The sequence below is a fragment of the Orcinus orca genome, chromosome 5 (genome assembly GCF_937001465.1).
Source record: "Orcinus orca chromosome 5, mOrcOrc1.1, whole genome shotgun sequence".
NCBI classification, from domain to species: domain Eukaryota; kingdom Metazoa; phylum Chordata; class Mammalia; order Artiodactyla; family Delphinidae; genus Orcinus; species Orcinus orca.
In genome coordinates this window covers 104,011,757-104,031,163 of record NC_064563.1, presented here as the reverse complement: position 1 = coordinate 104,031,163, position 19,407 = coordinate 104,011,757, and the positions used below count along the sequence as shown (strand labels likewise).

Genomic DNA, 19,407 nt, shown 5'->3' with positions numbered 1-19,407 from the left:
GTTTTTACTTACCTTCATTGGTCTGGCATCTGTATCTCCTTTTTTCCCATAGGAAAAAAATCCTAGTTCTCAATAACACCAACAAAATTACTCATTTGATTTATCCCTCAATACACACACACACACACACACACACACACACACACACACACACACACACATATTCAGAATTACAATACCAGTAGTACCACTAACAATATCATTACTAAAAACAGTTCAATATTTTTTGCAGTTTTTTTAGTACTTAAAATATGTTCTATTGGTATGTAAGTTAAGTTACTGTGTTTTAATGTCATTTTAAGTAGTTCCTCTTGAAGGCTATACTTTCAACTCAATACACAGGTTTCTTTCTACTGATTTTTTGAGATTGCTCTTTTAAACGTTAATTTGTTTTTTAATTATTTAAAATATTTACAGGGTTCCAAAGTAACTCTTCAGGGGAAGATATATTCAGAGATGTTTTGCTTCTCACCCTGTAGTGTCCATCCTTTTGCCTCCCACCCTCTAAGGGTAACCATTATTATTCATTTTTATTCTAGGTTTATCCTTACATTGTTTTTTATACATTTTTCTCCATCTCACTTTCTTCACTTAAAAATATATCCTGAAATAACTCCATTCTAGTATTTATATATGGTCTCAATTCCTTTTTACAATTTCATAATTCTCTGGTGGATGTAGTGTAGTTTTTTCAATCAGTCCCTTATTGATGGGCATTTAAATTGTTTCCAATCTTTACAAATAAATCTCAGTGAGTAGTCTTATAAATATGTCACTTTGTATTTCTGCAGTGTTTCTTTCAGATAGAGTCCCAAAAACCAAAGCATAAATGAATATATAATTTGCCTTAAATTTCCCTTTATAAGGATTGTGCCATTTTGCCTTTACACCAACAATGTATTAAAGTGCTTTTCCCCATAGCCTAGCCCAGAGCCTGGTGTCAAATTTTTGGATTTTTTACCAATCTAATAGATGAGAAATGGTATCTCAGTATATTTAATTTGTATTTTTAAGAGTGAGTTTTAACTTCTATGTAAAAAACTCCTTTTATAAGTAATTAGAATATTTAAAAATGAGAAGTATTTTGTTAGATAAAAGAACCTGCAGTGTATACATTCTAGGTAAATTTTGAAGTTTAACACAAGATTACTTTAGGTTAGGATTAGATTGTTAAAACAATGTTATATAGAAAAAGAAGATAGACATGATTGTGAAAATGAACTTCAGAAATTAAATATTTCGGTTTTATTCAAATGTCATAGAAACCATGCAAAAGAAATAATCCTCACATTGATAAGCAAAAATTCACTGTAGTTACGAAGTTTGTGATATAAACTTCTATAAAGTACTAAGACTTTATAAAGTACCAAGTCTTGAAGGAAAGTCTATAAATGATCTTGTAATTGCAGAGAATTTTCTATAGCAGACTTAGATTTGATTAAATATAGAAGTCAAGTCTATTGTACTTCAAGTTGTAGCCCCAAACCAAAGCCAGTTTAAGAAAAATTGTTGTCCTCTAACAAAACCAGAGATGATGAGTTCTGGTCCTTATTCGTGGACTATCTGAGTCTTTCCTATGTTCCTTAATAATGTTTCTAAATATATTTTAATATTTTATTTGGATTGAATAAAGGAGATCCTATCATATTACTCTGACATCAATAACTAATGTCCTCTTCAACAGGAATTGTGTTTTCCTTAGAAGACAAAATATTAAAGAAAGGATTATGGAGAATGATTCCTGCCAATTAATTCTCAGTTATTTTCTTTCCTTTCAGCACCTTCCCTGATAGGTATGGTAAGGAAGGACTGGGCATCCCAAAATAGCATTGCCATATCATGGCAAGCACCTGCTTTTTCCAATGGACCCATACTGGACTACGAGATCAAGTACTATGAGAAAGTAGGTCTTATTTGGAGCTTCCTAAAAATCTACATATACATATATATGCATATATGTATATACTAAACATGTTGTTATACAATATTATTTTACTTTAAAAGCTATTCTTTTTCGGCCTAACTTCATACCTACTATGTCTTTGAATACTCTCCAATATACTATTGTGCTTATAATTTCTTAATTAATTTGTCTTGTTTTATGTCAGATTAAAGTAGAAGACACAAGATGTTCATCTCTACCTTCACTTACTCTAGGGAGTTTTACAATAGAAAGTTGTAACTCCTTCAACTTACAGTTTAATTGACATAACATTGTTTCTAAAACTCACTTGGGAAGAAATAGTAAAATGGAATTACCATAATCTAAAGCAATTTCATGTAGGCCATATCCTTTGCTAATGAGTTTAAAGTTACAGTCTGCTAAAATTTGGAAAGTATGATTTAAGGTTTAAATGGAAATAGCTGATGAATTAAAATTTTTCTTTACATTCAGGTCAGCTGATTTATTTTATAAGTTAGCAAGATAAATATGGTTAATAAATCAACTTTTAATGTTAATTTCCATTTCTGTCATTTAAAATTGTTCTCAGTTACTATATTTTCCCAAATTATATACTTACTCAGTTTTATGGTATTCATATACATTCTTTCTTTATGCTTTTCCCTCCATCCCTCACTATTATGATATTGTCCTATAGATATTATAGCAGAACATATTGTCAATTCTGATAATATGTCCCATTGGACTGATACTACCCTGGAATATTGATAAAGTGAGCATTACATTTAAAAAATTATAATGTAAAAACTATATGTAATTCCCAGTGGTATATTAAAATAAGAAAGAACTTATGTTTCTGTAACTTACAAGAAGCAAAGGAACATCACAAATAAATTTAGGTTTCCTATGGAGAAACATAGGGCAAGAAGAGAAATAGAAGTCTTTATTTTTCTATTCTGCTAATTCTGAGCAAATGTAATTTTGAAAAGGGGAGAAGTAACTCAGTTGCATGACTGTATCTAGTAATTTCAGAATTATGTAGTCAATGAAAACTGTCATTATTATTAACTGACATGGATAAATCCGTAGTCTAAGAAAGGAGGAATTGACTCAGTTTAATTGGCTTATAGATTCTGCACATTGGTCTAGCCAGCATGTGCTCAGAAATCCTGTTGGGCTGTTCTTTCAAATGTTACAACCCGTAGCATCCTGTCACAAAAATATACGTATTTTCCATCCACTCGTTTAAATATATCTTCATGTACTCAAAAATTCAGAGTATTTAAAAAGCAATGCACACATATTTTTAAGCAACTTTTCAGAATAAAAAATATTTCTCTGTGTTTTATAAAGGTTATATTTCATATGCAGAAAATCACTCCTATTGTCATTTTTACTTCATATGTTTGAAGATGAAAATAACTTGCAATATTTCCAATTAAAGAAAACTACACCGATTCCATAAAAAGAGAACCACATTAATCCAGTCAAAACTTTATAAATTAATCATATTCTGAAAGATGGTCATTGACATAATATCCATGTTTGAATGATAGAATAAATAATGTTACGAAGGAGTTTATTTTGTAAGAAAATGGCAGTGATCCAGTGCTAATGGATTAAACATGGAGTTGGAAGCAAAGGATTCCTAATTCATGTACTGACTCTGACTCTCATTATGCTTGTGGTCAGGAAAAAGTCTATTAATCTCCCTATGTCTCAGACTTCACATTTGTAAAATGGAAATAAAAATATCAACTCTTCTAGTGGGTTGTAAAGATTAATTCTGAACAGACCTGAAAATGAAGAGTGTATGAAGTCAGTATTAAATATCATTTAAGAAAGCATTAGGGAAATATTTGGCGTATTATATAGTTCAATATAGAATCAGAGCACAATAGCATGGGAATTATGTACAAACTAAATAAAAATTATGATATCTTCATACATAAATACATAATGTGTAGGCAATCAATCAAGATGTTAGAATATCAAACCTCTGAAAGAAAGCATAAAATGACTGACAACATTAAAACTTTTCCCAACTATGACTTCAGATTCTTGCTGTACCTTTTATATATCTATCTATATCTATAATACAGTTTCTCCTCCCAAGAATTACTTTTATAAAGCTTATAACTAGGGAAACCTACAATAGAACTCTTAGTTAAAAGTGCTAATTTCTTTATTAGGAATCTAAATATAGTTCAGTAGGAAAAGCAAAATACAAAGCAGTACATGTACAAATGCTCCTATTTTGGGAACACAAATATTCCCCCATCTATGTATATTTTTGTGTGGTTATATTAACATACAGAATATGGAATGGAAATATGCTGTTTTAGGTGTTACCTGTTGGGTTAGAATGGGATGAGGGGTGGAAGTACATAGATGGAGGTAAGAGAGAGAGCGAGGTAGCAAATATAGATAAAGATGGATGGATGGATGGATGGATGGATGGATAGATCCTAAATAGCTTTGGTAGCTGTCCTAGATCAAGTTGCCCAAAGGCAGACCCTGAGATGGGAATTCGTGTGTAAGTGATTAATGAAGAACCCTCCCAGGAGAACTGGTAAGACAATGGGGAGGCAGGACTATGAAGGAAGATGCAAATCAAACTCAGAGTGAGCAGGGGAGCTCTGGAGTCTAAATTACGTCTCAGAGTTCATCGTATGGAGACAAAGAAGCTGAGCTTCCATACTCAGGCTCCAGTCAGTCATTGACCACAGGCCTGAATGGACATATACATGTGGTATTCAGGAAAAAGTCATAGGCACATCTGGTTCTCCACTGTGGCTCCAGTTGCCCAAGTTTAGGTGTCTAAAGTAGATGGTAGGTACAAGCCTTTAAATGCAAAACACATAGAAGCTAGGGGGTGGGAGCAGGAACAGGTAAAGATGATCCAAGTAGATCTCATGGCACACCAACTAATAACTAAGGCGCCTCAATGCTCAGAGAGCTAGGAGAGAATTTTACTCCTTGGCTCATTATGATATCCACAGTCTCCTCAGTCTTTAATATTGGCGCCTCAGTCTTTAATTTATGGCATTTAAACTTTACATTTCCTTTCAATCAAAGATATAGTATATTGCTAAACTTAATTAATACACAAATGATCAATATTCCTCCATTCTCTGAGGAATCCATGCTGTTTTATTAAGTTATTGTGTTAGGATCATTATTCTGTAAATCAGGAGAGAAGTTAAGCTGCTTAGAATGTGAAGTGTCTACAAATATCTGAGGTCAAACACATATTGTTGTTACCAGTGACCTTTGCTTAGAAAAAGGCATTGGCGTAAATGTTCAAAAATTTGAGTTTGGCTCAGACCTTAACTTTCTTAGGCGTGTTTTCTCATCTGTAAATAAGGGTCCAGAAAGATAATCTCTTCCATTTTTAGCTGTTTGCAAATGCTGCTATGTTTGTGTTTGTACAGTTATATAGATATGTTATACTATCTTTCAAAGAATTTATGTATACTAAAATTAAATACATACACACATTTTAAAAAATACATCACAGGGAATAATCTTCACATCATAATTATATATAAAAATTAAAACCCTGCTATGATTGTCTTTTGTTTCTATGTGTGTGTGTGTGTGTGTGTGTGTGTGTGTGTGTGTGTGTGTGTGTGATGAAAGGGCTATGAAGAAGAAAATATATTGCTTGTGGGTTATAATTAATTAGATGCTCTCTATTCAGTTAATTATACTCCCCCAATTCTTGGTTTTCTCTTTTCATACTCAAAAAGTATTTTATTTTTTTAAACTCACATGAATATAGTTTGAATATGAAAAGTCACTTAAAATAATGAAGAAAGTCACGTATGTTACCAAAAAAGTTTATATTTTGTATTTACTTACTAACAATGCTTTTCTTCAAAGTAGAGCCTCCTCATAATGAGGGAACTGTTAAAAACCATGAAGACAATTTAGGTGATACGCACTTTATATAACACTTCATGAAGTGGATGGTCTCCTTTCAGGAAGTGCCAAGTGGGCCGGAAGGCAGGGAGCTTTTATAGCACAAGGAGTAAAGAACAAGGGAGAGAAAAAGAGAAAATATCTGATTGGCTGGAGCCACACAGTTAACCTTGTTTAGGGTGAGAATGAACAAGGAAAGAAGTATAGAGCCCAGAGCTGGCTTGGCCATTTGGGGACTGGGTAACTGGATATACTGCGTGTTTTTTTTTTAATTGAAGTATAGTTGATTTACAATGTTGTGTTAATTCTGCTGTACAGCAAAGTGACTCAGTTATACATATATATACAATCTTTTTTGTATTGTTTTCTGTTATGGTTTATCCCAGGACATTTAATGTAGTTCCCTGTGCTTTACAGTAGGACCTTGTTGTCCATCCGTTCTATGTGTAGTAGTTTGCATCTACTAACCCCAAACTCCCAGTCCATCCCTCCCCCACCAGCCCCCCTTGGCAACCACAAATCTGTTCTCTATGTCTGTAAGTCTGTTTCTGCTTCATAGATAGCAGAAATATGACATTTGTGTCATATTTTAGATTCCATATGTAAGTGACATCTTATGGTATTTGTCTTTCTCTTTCTGACTTACTTCACTTAGTATGATAATCTCTAGTTACATCCATGTTGCTACAAATGGCATTATTTCATTCTTTTTATGGCTAAGTAATATTCCATTGTATATATGTACCACATCTTCTTTATCCATTCATCTGTCAATGGACATTTAGGTTGTTTCCATGTTTTGGCTATTGTGAATAGTGCTGCTATGAACATAGGGGTGCATGTATCTTTTTGGATTATAGTTTTCTCTGGATATATGCCCAGGAGTGGGATTGCTGGATCACATGGTAATTTTTAGTTTTCTGAGGAGCCTCCCTACTGATTTCCATAGTGGCTGCACCAACTTCCATTCCCACCAACAGTGTAGGAGGGTTCCGGTTTTCCACACCCTTTCCAGCATTTGTTATTTGTAGACTTTTTAATGATGGCCATTCTGACTGGTGTGAGGTGGTGCCTCACTGTAGTTTTGATTTGCATTTCTCTAATAATTAGTGATGTTGAGCAGCTTTTCATGTGCTTCTTGGCCATCTGTGGATATACTGAGTTTTTGATCCCAGAGCTTTTACAGAGACAAAAAATTATCAAAGTTTTGGTTTGCTGACTTGGCACTCTGGATGGGAGCGGTTCCATCTTGGGCTTAGAAAGTTATTTCAATAAGTCAATAAGACATCATCTGTCCCCAACCCCTCAGTCTCCACCTTCGACATGTTGCAGACCCTCTTGCAGTCACTAAATATCAAAACTCTCATTGAACATCAAATACAGCATTCCCTTAGCTCTGCTCCTACCTCCTTTCTTTACCCTTTGTTTTCACATTTTTAATTTTTCTTCTCCTTTGTTTCTCTGCCCGTAGCACTTTTCTTTCTCTTGCTTCTTTGTTCTTTTATTATATTTATCAAAGACTGTCTTGATTAGAGTCATTTATGTGTGTATCTGACTCCCTCACTAGTTTGGAAGGCCCTGAATAAAGGAGATCTTTTCTTGTTTGTCTTTGTCACCCAACCTGGAGTCAGTGCCTAACACCACTGTTTGCTTTCAGTCAGATTCTAAAGAAAGTAATAAAATCCTTTCTTTGTTCAGAACTCATTCAGAGGAAATTGAAACAACTTACCAACCACTGTGAAATTACCCCTAACAATTAAGAAAAAAAGAAAGAAAGCTCCGAGAACTTCCTGTTTCTACCTGTTCATAAGACGGACACACACTGATATCCATCAGCTGAGACAATGCTCTGTTAATAAATAGAATGTAAGCACACAAGGGCAGGGATTTCTTTTGTCCACGTTCATATCCTTAGCACTCAGAAAGGCACATAGCTCATAATTCATAGGCAACGATAGTTGGCCAATTATATGCCAGATACTTTTAAAAGTGTTTTTTATGTATTAAGCAATTCAATTCCAATAACAATGCTTTGTAATAAGTACTATTACCCTTCCCACTTTACAGATGAAGAAACTAAGGTACAAGAAACCTAAGTAACTTCACCAAAATAACCCAGGCAATAAGTGGTTGTTAACACCTACTTGCATCACAATTGGATGTCTCAGAAAAGTCAGTGCTTTCTGCTGATGCTGATTTTCTAGGTTCTCTTCATTACTCTCTGCTGCCCATTTTGCATCTATAAAATGGCAGCAATAAAATATACCTTCCTCACCAGGGTGTTGTACAGCTCCATTGATTACCAACTGGTAGCTCATTTTGCAAACATGAATCCTCCATAATAGTTCATTATTCTTACATCCAATATTTAAAGACCTATGAATGGTAAAGTCTTTTCCTTACAATTCTCTCATTAATTTTTTTTTTTTACCAGTCAGTAGTTTTTAGATTTTGCTTAAGAAATTTCATCATAAGAAAGGAAACATTTCTTATATACAGATGGTCAATAATTATAAAATTCTGAATTTGTTTAACTTGCCATTGTTTCACTTACTCTACCAATTATAGAATTGAGTATCTATGAGGTTTATATAAAAGATGTAATTTCATGTCATGAAAACACTGTATTGTTTTAAAGAAAAAAGGTGAAGAGATTTGTGGGAAGCTTTTCATTATGGGAAATAATTTCATCGCTCAGGGATGATTTAAAGTAGTCTCTTTCGATAGGAGGTTGAATCATTGGTATCTTTTGTAAAAGTCTCTTACTTCTCAACAACAAACTTTGCACAATAAGTCTCTTTCTTCCTTCTCTCCCCTCTTATTCTACTTTCTCAGGGTAGTTTTTCCCCCAAGATAACAATTCAATAAATACTATTTTTTTCCTAAAATATATAAGCAGTAAATCTGCATCTTTATTTGATTAAAAATATATGAAGCAACTATTGTAGAAATAATCAACTGGAAAAGAAAAGAATCCTTCTCTCCTTCCGTACAAAATTGTCAAGATACATTTCTTATTTTCTTCTGTTGTATTTCCTTCACTTAGGTGTTTGCCCAAAAGTGGAAGAGAATTTTGTTTGCTTCCACGAATGCTACTCTTACCTCTATCCACTGTTTAGGTACAGAAACATATCTCATTTATTCTCTGCATCCTCCTTCCACAATGACCATCTAAGGTGTACATTTTGTAACGTAAATGTAAACTTGCATGTAAATTGAAACATGGTTTTCATATAGGAACTAAGAAAAGTGTGGTTGAGGAAAGGGCCTATGGATTTCCTGGATCACAGGAGGAACTTGTTGAAATGCAGGTTCTGATTCAGTTGACCGGAGGTGGCTTAAAGGAGGTGGGATGAGGGTTTACATTTGAAACAGCTCACAGGGAAGGCTAGCACTGCCTCTCCCAGGACCACGCTTGAAGCTCTAAGTCTCTAGAGGCACCACTTCTCCATTACCTCACTTTAAAGGTATGGATAGAGGGAGAATAACCACAACCCTCTAAACATACATGTGAACTTAAATATTGAACCATCTTTATAACTGGCTAGAATCTCTGTAGATGTTACATGTCTCGTGTGATATTTGAACCTAAAATATTAATCCAAAGCAAAATGCAGTAAATAAGGGACCAAGTCAGTTTCAGATACAATTGAGTTGTTTCTAATGGAATCAGCAAATTCCTGAGCTGCTAAATAAAAGTTTTGTGTTCTCTTTTTTCCTTTCTTTTCATAATTCTTATTTGTTGCCATGTCCACCACAGAGAAATTGGATATGAGCATTTGGTACTAATTAAAACAACATTACCTGATAAAAAATGGATGGCAAGGGAATTTACTGATACAAACACTCATTACAGAGATTTCATTGCCAATTTCCGTGTTGTGTAGCAAACACCACCCTATGTAGAAGCCTGTCTGGTTTAGTGAGCCCAGGGAGTCCCCAAAGTGCCTGGAGCAGAGATTTTCGTGGTCGCAAACCTGGGACTGGTGCCAGCACTGCATCAACAGCAGCATCTGTATGATTTGGACGTATCTGAATAGAAAGAAATTGAAAGACATTTGCACTACACATCTAGTATAAGGTTTGCACGCATATGAAAATTACAAATGTCTACTGACTCCTCTAGCTTTAAATTGTCTTCTGTTTCATAAGAGTCATACTACCTTTTGTTTGATTTGAAAAATGGATTTGTTTAAAATTACAGAAGCTAGATTTAGTATGTCAAAGATTTGATACATCCAAAAGAGGAAAAAGCAAAATTGGTAGAACTAAGTAAATATACTTCATTTAAAACTTTAGAATATATCTAAATTTATAGACTGAAATGGAGGTTATAAGCATAATGAGTATCAAAGTTTATGTTTTGGTTTTCAAGAATAAAACAATACCCACTTCACTGTGCTCAAAGGGCCTGGATTCTTTTGGTGGTATGTAGTCACCAGAAGTGCAATCTTAGCGCTGATGTTGTAATACTAGCTAAGGCTGCTCATTAATCACACTTCTGCCTACTTGCTATATTTCAGTCAGCTCTAAATTTCGTAACATTTTAATTCAATTTCACATCCTGAAGTCATAATCAGTTGCTTTGATATTCCTGGTCAGACTTTTCTTAAATTGCTTCATCATCACTTTAATGAATTCCATGTCTTCATCTCTTTTTTGATGAGGTTAGGGTAAACTAGATTATTTTCCGATTCTGAAATTCCATGACTGCATAAGCTTATTATTATTTTATTGTGTCTGGCTTTGCTATGCAAGCTGATAAGAAACTATCAAGTAAGAGTAATGAAGGAATGAGAGATTTGATATTTCCAATGAAAATATGAGATATTAAAAAATTACAGGAAAGTATATAAAAATCTTAAGGGTGAAAGAGTAATTCAGTTTCTTCAACAATCTAGAAATCTATATATTTACAACCAAGTTTTGCATTTCTAAGAAAAGATAAAAATATAAGTCTATTTTAAAAAAGATTAATTACTACTCCTATAAATTTCTACCTCCTCTTAAAAATTATTGTTTGGAGGGAAGAAATAATACAATGGAACATACAGCTTGGAGTAGAGGTTATAGAACCCACAATACCAAATTCTAAGAGGATCACAAATGTCCCTTTAAGTAGGGGCAGATGGTGGGACAGAATACTAGAAACTACTCTAGGAAGGTGTCTAGGTTAGTGCCCACCAGAATCAGGATAGCCTTGGAGTATGCAAAATTAGCATTTTTCCATTATAGTTTCATTCCTTCAGAAAAAATTTTTCTGGGAAGTAACAAGGACACAAATTCAAACTTCCTCTAAATTTCTGATCTAGTTTGGTGAAAATCAGACAAACAAAAATCCCATAGACAGGCACCAATTATTTGAGTGTGATATTGCCGTGAATTCAGACTGCATTCAGCCTTCAAAGAACTGCTCTTCCATTAATGTAAAATGTAAATATAATGTTATTACTTCAGAAAGCCAAATGTACAAGTCAGATATCTAACTTTCTATCCTAAAATGATGAAAGGGTAAATACTACTGTATAATGCCTGTAGGCAAATCTTGAAGCTAAGAATTGCAACTCTGGTAGATTATGTTATCTAACCCTTAGCAAGTTTCCCCTGATCACTGGCCTTGTTAAAGTGTTGACTGAGTCATACTCCCTTGGGAGAAATGTAAGTTTTGCTCTTTCAAGTGCAGTTAAAAATACAACCATATTTTTGCCTATTCCTTAAACAATTACAATTTGGGGCTACAAGTACAAACATAATTACCAATTCATAAATTTACTTTTTTCTCTTCTGATACTGTACTACTACTTGTTTCATCTTGCACTTAATGAGGAAATCTATAAACTGAACAAAGATGCATTCATTTCTTCTGAGGATTTTAAAGCCTGTAATTGTATGATAAATCATGTGAAGTTATCTTGCGAGATTTCCTATAGAATACGAGGTGGCTGTTTACAGAGTGCATTGTTTAGCCCCATTTTCCTTCAGGGATTTATTAGCAAATGCTAATAGAGGAAATAAATATGGACCATACAGAGGGTAAGGTAGAGCTAGCAACTTTTCTTAGTAGTCAGTCAGGAATTTAGTGGGGTTTCTTCCTTGAATAGTTCACTCCAATAAATACTTCTGTGAAAGGTGTGTATGTGTTTTTAAACTGCATTTTTAAGCATGGTTTTTATTAGACCCCATAGATTTCAAAATATTGCAGTATTATAAAGAAAATCCTACTTTTTATTTAAGAAATATGTAAGCTTCTGTGTGCCTCTGCTGCCTGACTTGATTTGCAGATTTTTTTTTTTATTGCTGGAGGGAATGTCTAACATCCAAGATTATAGTGTGTCCAGTATTGGGAAACCTGTTCTTCTGGAGCTAGAGAACCCTTATTTATTGCAAGGCCAAGATTTGATTTTGTTGGATGAATTAGGAAAACAAAAATGAGTTAGAAGCTAAAATATTTGCACATTTCTAGTCCTTAAAACTACTTTCCCAATCTTGAATGAAGGTAGAGAAAAACATTTTGGTGTTAATACTTAACTTGGATTATGAAAAAACAAAAATAATGTTAACAAATAGTAGTTTACTGAGTGCACTCTACTTATATTAATTCATTTTAAGACAAGTTAATTAGCTGCTAGCTAATTGAGAGACACCTACCTACTTCATGATTACCACTTAGATTTCAACCTCCAGCTGGCAACTTAATAAGAAACTATGATAAAAATATATTTAGATATTGATGGAACGTTAAAAGTGACTGGACTGTTGATTATTTCATTTTTCTTCTGTCGCTTTTTTAACTTTTGGTGGCTTTTTAGTCAATTCACATTGATATTTGTGAAACAAAATATTTTATACAATAATAAATATTCTATCTAGTCATAGTGGATTTGGACAGCCCTGGGTTAGAATTCAGGCTTTGAAACCAGTTAGCTTTGTGACCATAGGCAACAAGTTTTATTTCCTTAACACTTAACTTCTTCATCTCTTAGGAGAGAAATGATAACAACCACATAAGCTATTATGAGGAATAGATTAAATGAGACTTTTAAATGTAAATCATTCATTTGCTCCTGGGAAAGAGTAAGCATTCAATACATAGACCCTACTAAAACTGGTATTAGTTTCAGTGTCATTACCAGTTTTAATTTTAATATGGTTCTAGTAGGCACAGTAGGTCCTTTAAATTTTTGTCACCCAAACAGAGTGCCATCTTACCCAAAGTGCAAGCATGACCATCAAAAGGATTATTCTATTTTATAGATCATATGGTAATAAGTAAAACAGGGGTAAAGACATTAACGAATGTGTGAACTAGGGCACAGAACCAGTTCCTAACATTTAAAAATTACCATCCACATCAATATTAATCAATTGATACCATCCCATAATATTATTTTATTGTCACTTAAGAAGTTTTAGTATAAGCATGTGATAACATTCTAATTTGGAAATTACAAAAATTGATATCTTAAATTATGAATTTACATAGTTTATGAACTATAAAACATTTGACATTAAGTAAGATACAGAAAATTTTTTTCTTCGAAATTAGACATAACTCTAGAGTAGTATAGCCATAAACATGGAAAATAGTTTCATTCCTATTGTACTTTCCAAGTACACGTTAGATATATTGATGACAATACAGGCCATATTTTGCTTTGATACAAGATTCTCACTCTTCTAAGTTTTTTATATATGAGAATAATTCATGAAGCATGGTGTTCTATTTATTTTGGCAGATTTTATTATTTCATTACTCTCTAGGTAGGGTAAATTACTCTAATGGGTCCACCTTTTCATGTCTTACCTCATGGTTTCATTTCTTCTGTGTCTTTCTGTATACTCTTTAAAGGCCAAAGTAGGTTATGCAGAGGATACACAGCAGCCAAACATTCTCTTTCTCTCATGTACCATCTTTGCAATAGCAACCTTTTCTCTCTAATTATTTTATTTATTTATTTATTTTTATTTATTTTTCCTGCACTGGGTCCTCGTTGCCGTGCGCAGGCCGTCTCTAGTTGCGGCGAGTGGGGGCCCTTCTTCGCCGTGGTGCGTGGGCCTCTCACTGCGGTGGCCTCTCCCGCTGCGGAGCACAGGCTCCAGGCGCACGGGCTCAGCAGTTGTGGCACGCGGGCTCAGCAGCTGTGACTCGCGGGCTCCAGAGTGCAGGCTCAGCAGCTGTGGCGCACGGGCCCAGCTGCTCCACGGCATGTGGGATCCTCCAGGACCAGGCCTCGAACCCGTGCCCCCTGCATTGACAGGTGGACTCTCAACCACCGCACCACCAGGGAAACCTTTCTCTCTAATTATCAATCATTCATGAAAATAGAGGTATACCGAAAAGTTGGCAATGTTGTGGTAAATAAGTAAAGATTTCACAAACAAAGAGATTTCCAAACTGAGAGCGTCAGAACCCTCTTAGAAGTATAGAAGTTAAAAATATGAATGATTATTAGGGCAAATTTAATCTAACTCTCTGATATTTATTAAGAAGCTAGACCCAGAAGAATTGTGGCTTGTGTGATATTGAACATACAGGTGTCCTGAATGCAAGGCTAGTCCTCTTCTAATATTCTGTATTGTCTCAGAAAGCACCACCATTTGAAAGCTACTTCCCTTATAGGAAAAGATACTGAACATTAACCTCATGTACAGATCAAATGTATTAGTTTTCTATTGCTACGTAACAAATTACCCCCAAACTGAGCAGTTTTAAGCAATGAGTATGTATTATCTCACAAAATGTCTGAGAATCAGGAATCTAGGAGTGACTTAGCTGGGTAGTTCTGGCTCTGGGTCTCCCATGGGGTTGCAGACAAGCTGTCATGGGCTGCAGTCAGCTGAAAGCTTAAAGAGGCAGGGCAACTTTTTTTCCAGCTCATTCATGTGACTTGGGCAGAAAGCTTCAGCTACTGTTCACGGGGACCTGATCACATCTAAAAGAGAGTGCACATTTAACACCAAAGAGGCAGTGTCTTTTATAATCTAATCTTAGCAATTACGATCACTTCTGTCATATTTTATTGGACACACAGTTCAACCCTAGGAGGGGATTGCATAATGGTATAAATATTGGGTTGGCCGAAAAGTTCCTTCAGGTTTTCCTGTAACATCTTATGGAAAAACCTGAACGAACTTTTCGGCCAACCCAATACTAGGTGTGGGGATCATCAGGGTCAGTTTTGGAAGCTGGCCACCATATCAGGCTTCTTGGAAGAATCTATGATATTTCAATTTGCCTTCAACAAAATAATTATCTCTGAGAAAATGCAATGTACCTATTCTGAAACGCCAATAATTTTTAAAACATACTCTAGATAGTTCAGTGATATGGCCATTCCATTTTTTAGAATTTCCCCAGAAGATTAGCCTATTCTGTCCAAAGTTCAACATATAAAGCTTAACTTCATACACATATGAAGTTAACACATATACATATGATCTCTTTTTTTCCAAATAACTCAGTCATGTCATTTAAAAGCCCTTGTAGTTGTTTTTCTGTCTCTAAAATTAAAGTAACATAAACAACATAACTACATTTCCAAGTAAGCAATCCCATGCATACTCCTTTTGATGAAGATTAAACAGAAAAATTTATACAGAACTTTGGCCTTGTATTCAGCTATAACTAAGAATTCATGTTGTTTTGACTCTTGCATGACCTCAACAATTTTTGATAGTTAAAGTAGACCAGGTCTCACCAGAACACAATTCCCTGGTTTACAAAAGGATTAAGCCACCCTTGGAAACAACAGAAGTCTCCTCTCCCTTTATAACCACTCTAATACAGTAAAGATACATAGGAAAGTAGTTAATATTGTATAAATAATTAAAATTTTAATTTATGAAAGAGATTTCTAAACTTGATTAGATGAACGAACGTAGTGCTTCCCAGGTCATTAAAAAAATTAAATATTTGAACTTTTTCCCAAATCAATATTAGTTAAAGTATAAAAAACAAGTTAAGTGCATATTTATATAAGGAGCCATGGGAATATTTAATAAGTTAACTCTTAAGTATAGAAAAAAACCAAAAGAGTTGCATGAATCTGTGTGTGTGTGTGTGTGTGTAAGTGGAAAATTAAATCAAGAAAGATCATTTCCCAAGAAGTTTGTATCTGGATTTGTGTTATCTAATATACTCAAATAAATATCTCAATAAAGGAATGCCTAAAAATAGACGCGTTTCACTGCTTCAACCAGTCCTCTAAACTCTACTCATCTTTTCTAACTGTTACTCAGTACATCTCTTTTTTTTTTTTTTTTTTTTTGCGGTACGCGGGCCTCTCACTGTTGTGGCCTCTCCTGTTGCGGAGCACAGGCTCCGGACGCGCAGGCCCAGCAGCCATGGCTCACGGGCGCAGCCGCTCCATGGCATGTGGGATCCTCCCAGACCCCACGAAACCATGTCCCCTGCAACGGCAGGCGGACTCTCAACCACTGCGCCACCAGGGAAGCCCAGTACATCTCTTTAAAAACAAATTTCTTTGAAAACAATGCCACACTTTCTTTTTTTTTTTTTTAACACCTTTATTGGAGTATAATTGCTTTACAATGGTGTGTTAATTTCTGCTTTATAACAAAGTGAATCAGTTATACATATACATATGTTCGCATATCTCTTCCCTCTCTTGTCTCCCTCCCTCTCACCCTCCCTATCCCACCCCTCTAGGTGGTCTCAAAGCACCGGGCTGATCTCCCTGTGCTATGCGGCTGCTTCCCACTAGCTATCTATTTTACGTTTGGTATGTCCATGCCACTTTCTCACCTTGTCACAGCTTACCCTTCCCCCTCCCCATATCCTCAAGTCCATTCTCTAGTAGGTCTGTGTCTTTATTCCCTTCTTAACCCTAGGTTCTTTATGACCTTTTTTTTTTTCTCTTACATCACATATATATGTGTTAGCATACGGTATTTGTTTTTCTCTTTCTGACTTACTTCACTCTGTTAAAATGAAGTAAGATGGACGCTAGGTCCATCCACCTCACTACAAATAACTCAATTTCGTTTCTTTTTATGGCTGAGTAATATTACATTGTATATATGTGCCACTTCTTCTTTATCCATTCATCCGATGATGGACATTTAGGTTGATTCCATCTCCGGGCTATTGTAAATAGAGCTGCAATGAATATTTTGGTACATGACTATTTTTGAATTATGGTTTTCTCACAGTATATGCCCAGTAGTGGGATTGCTGGGTCGTATGGTAGTTCTATTTGTAGTTTTCTAAGGAACTTCCATACTGTTCTCCATAGTGGCTGTATCAATTTACATTCCCACCAGCAGTGCAAGAGTGCTCCCTTTTCTCCATACCCTCTCCAGCATTAATTGTTTCTAGATTTTTTGATGATGGCCATTCTGACCGGTGTGAAATGATATGTCATTGTAGTTTTGACTTGCATTTCTCTAATGATTAATGATGTAGAGCATTCTTTCATGTGTTTCTTGGCAATCCGTATATCTTCTTTGGAGAACTGTCTGTTTAGGTCTTCTGCCCATTTTTGGATTGGGTTGTTTGTTTTTGTGTTATTGAGCTGCATGAGCTGTTTGTAAATTTTGGAGATTAATACTTAGTCAGTTGCTTCATTTGCAAATATTTTCTCCCATTCTGAGGGTTCTCTTTTCGCCTTGCTTCCTTTGCTGTGCAAAAGCTTTGAAGTTTCATTATGTCCCATTTGTTTATTTTTGTTTTTATTTCCATTTCTATAGGAGGTGGGTCAAAAAGAATCTTGCTGTGATTTATGTCATAGAGTGTTCTGCCTGTTTTCCTCTAAGAGTTTGATAGTTTCTGGCCTTACATTTAGGTCTTTAATCCATTTTGAGCTTATTGCTGTGTATGATGTTAGGGAGTATTCTAATCTCATACTTTTACATGTACCTGTCCAGTTTTCCCAGCACCACTTATTGAAGAGGCTGTCTTTTCTCCACTGTATATTCTTACCTCCTTTATCAAAGATAAGGTGACCATATGTGTGTGGGTTTATCTCTGGGCTTTCTATCCTGTTCCATTGATCTATATTTCTGTTTTTGTGCCACTACCATACTGTCTTGATTACTGTAGCTTTGTAGTATAGTCTGAAGTCAGGGAGGCTGATTCCTCCAGCTCCATTTTTCATTCTCAAGATTGCTTTAGCTATTTGGGATCTTCTGTTTTTCCATACAAATTGTGAAATTTTTTTGTTCTAGTTCTGTGAAAAATGCCAGTGGTAGTTTGATAGGGATTCCATTGAATCTGTAGATTGCTTTGGGTAGTAGAGTCATTTTCACAATGTTGATTCTTCCAATCCAAGAACATGGTATATCTCTCCATCTGTTTGTATCATCTTTAATTTCTTTCATCAGTGTCTTATAATTTCTGCATACAGGTCTTTTGTCTGCTTAGGTATGTTTATTCCTAGATATTTTATTCTGTTTGTTGCAATGGTAAATGCGAGTGTTTTCTTAATTTCACTTTCACGTTTTTCATCATTAGTGTATAGGAATGCCAGAGATTTCTGTGCATTAATTTTGTATCCTGCTACTTTACCACATTCATTGATTAGCTCTAGTAGTTTTCTGGTAGCATCTTTAGGATTCTCTATGTATAGTATCATTTTATCTGCAAACAGTGACAGCTTTACTTCTTCTTTTCCGATTTGGATTCCTTTTATTTCTTTTTCTTCTCTGATTGCTGTGGCTAAAACTTCCAAAACTATGTTGAATAATAGTGAGGAGAATGGGCAACCTTGTCTTGTTCCTGATCTTAGTGGAAAGGCTTTCAGTTTTTCACCATTGAGGACAATGTTGGCTGTGGGTTTGTCATATATGGCCTTTATTATGTTGAGGAAAGTTCCCTCTATGCCTACTTTCTGCAGGGTTTTTATCATAAATGGGTGTTGAATTTTGTCAAAAGCTTTCTCTGCATCTACTGAGATAGATGTTAATATGGTGTATCACGTTGATTGATTTGAGTATATTGAAGAATCCTTGCATTCCTGGAATGAACCCCACTTGATCATGGTATATGATCCTTTTAATGTGCTGTTGGATTCTGTTTGCTAGTATTTTGTTGAGGATTTTTGCATCTATGTTCATCAGTGATATTGGTCTGTAGTTTTCTTTCTTTGTGACATCTTTGTCTGGTTTTGGTATCAGGGTGATGGTGGCCTCGTAGAGTGAGTTTGGGAGTTTTCCTCCTTCTGCTGTATTTTGGAGGAGTTTGAGAAGGTTAGGTGTTAGCTCTTCTCTAAACGTTTGATAGAATTTGCCTGTGAAGCTATTTGGTCCTGGTCTTTTGTTTGTTGGAAGATTTTTAACCACAGTTTCAATTTTAGTGCTTGTGACTGGTCTGTTCATATTTTCTATTTCTTCCTGCTTCAGTCTTGGCAGGTTGTGCATTTCTAAGAATTTGTCCATTTCTTCCAGGTTGTCCATTTTATTGGCATAGAGTTGCCATGATCCTTTGTATTTCTCCAGTGTCAGTTGTAATTTCTCCTTTTTCATTTCTAATTCTTTTGATTTGAATCTTCTCCCTTTTTCTTGATGAGTCTGGCTAATGGTTTATCAATTTTGTTTATCTTCTCAAAGAACCAGCTTTTAGT

The 19,407-nt window shown here is 35.0% G+C and overlaps 1 protein-coding gene across 2 annotated transcripts in view; it reads left to right on the top strand.

Moving 5' to 3' along the window:
• EPHA6 (EPH receptor A6) overlaps positions 1 to 19,407 on the top strand; it is an 893,594-nt gene that overhangs the window by 514,878 nt on the left and 359,309 nt on the right. For both annotated transcript variants that reach the window (XM_049710017.1, XM_033433353.2), the window contains exon 6: positions 1,779 to 1,903. In XM_049710017.1, coding sequence (XP_049565974.1) covers positions 1,779 to 1,903 — 125 coding nt within the window. The remainder of the gene's footprint in view (positions 1 to 1,778; positions 1,904 to 19,407) is intronic.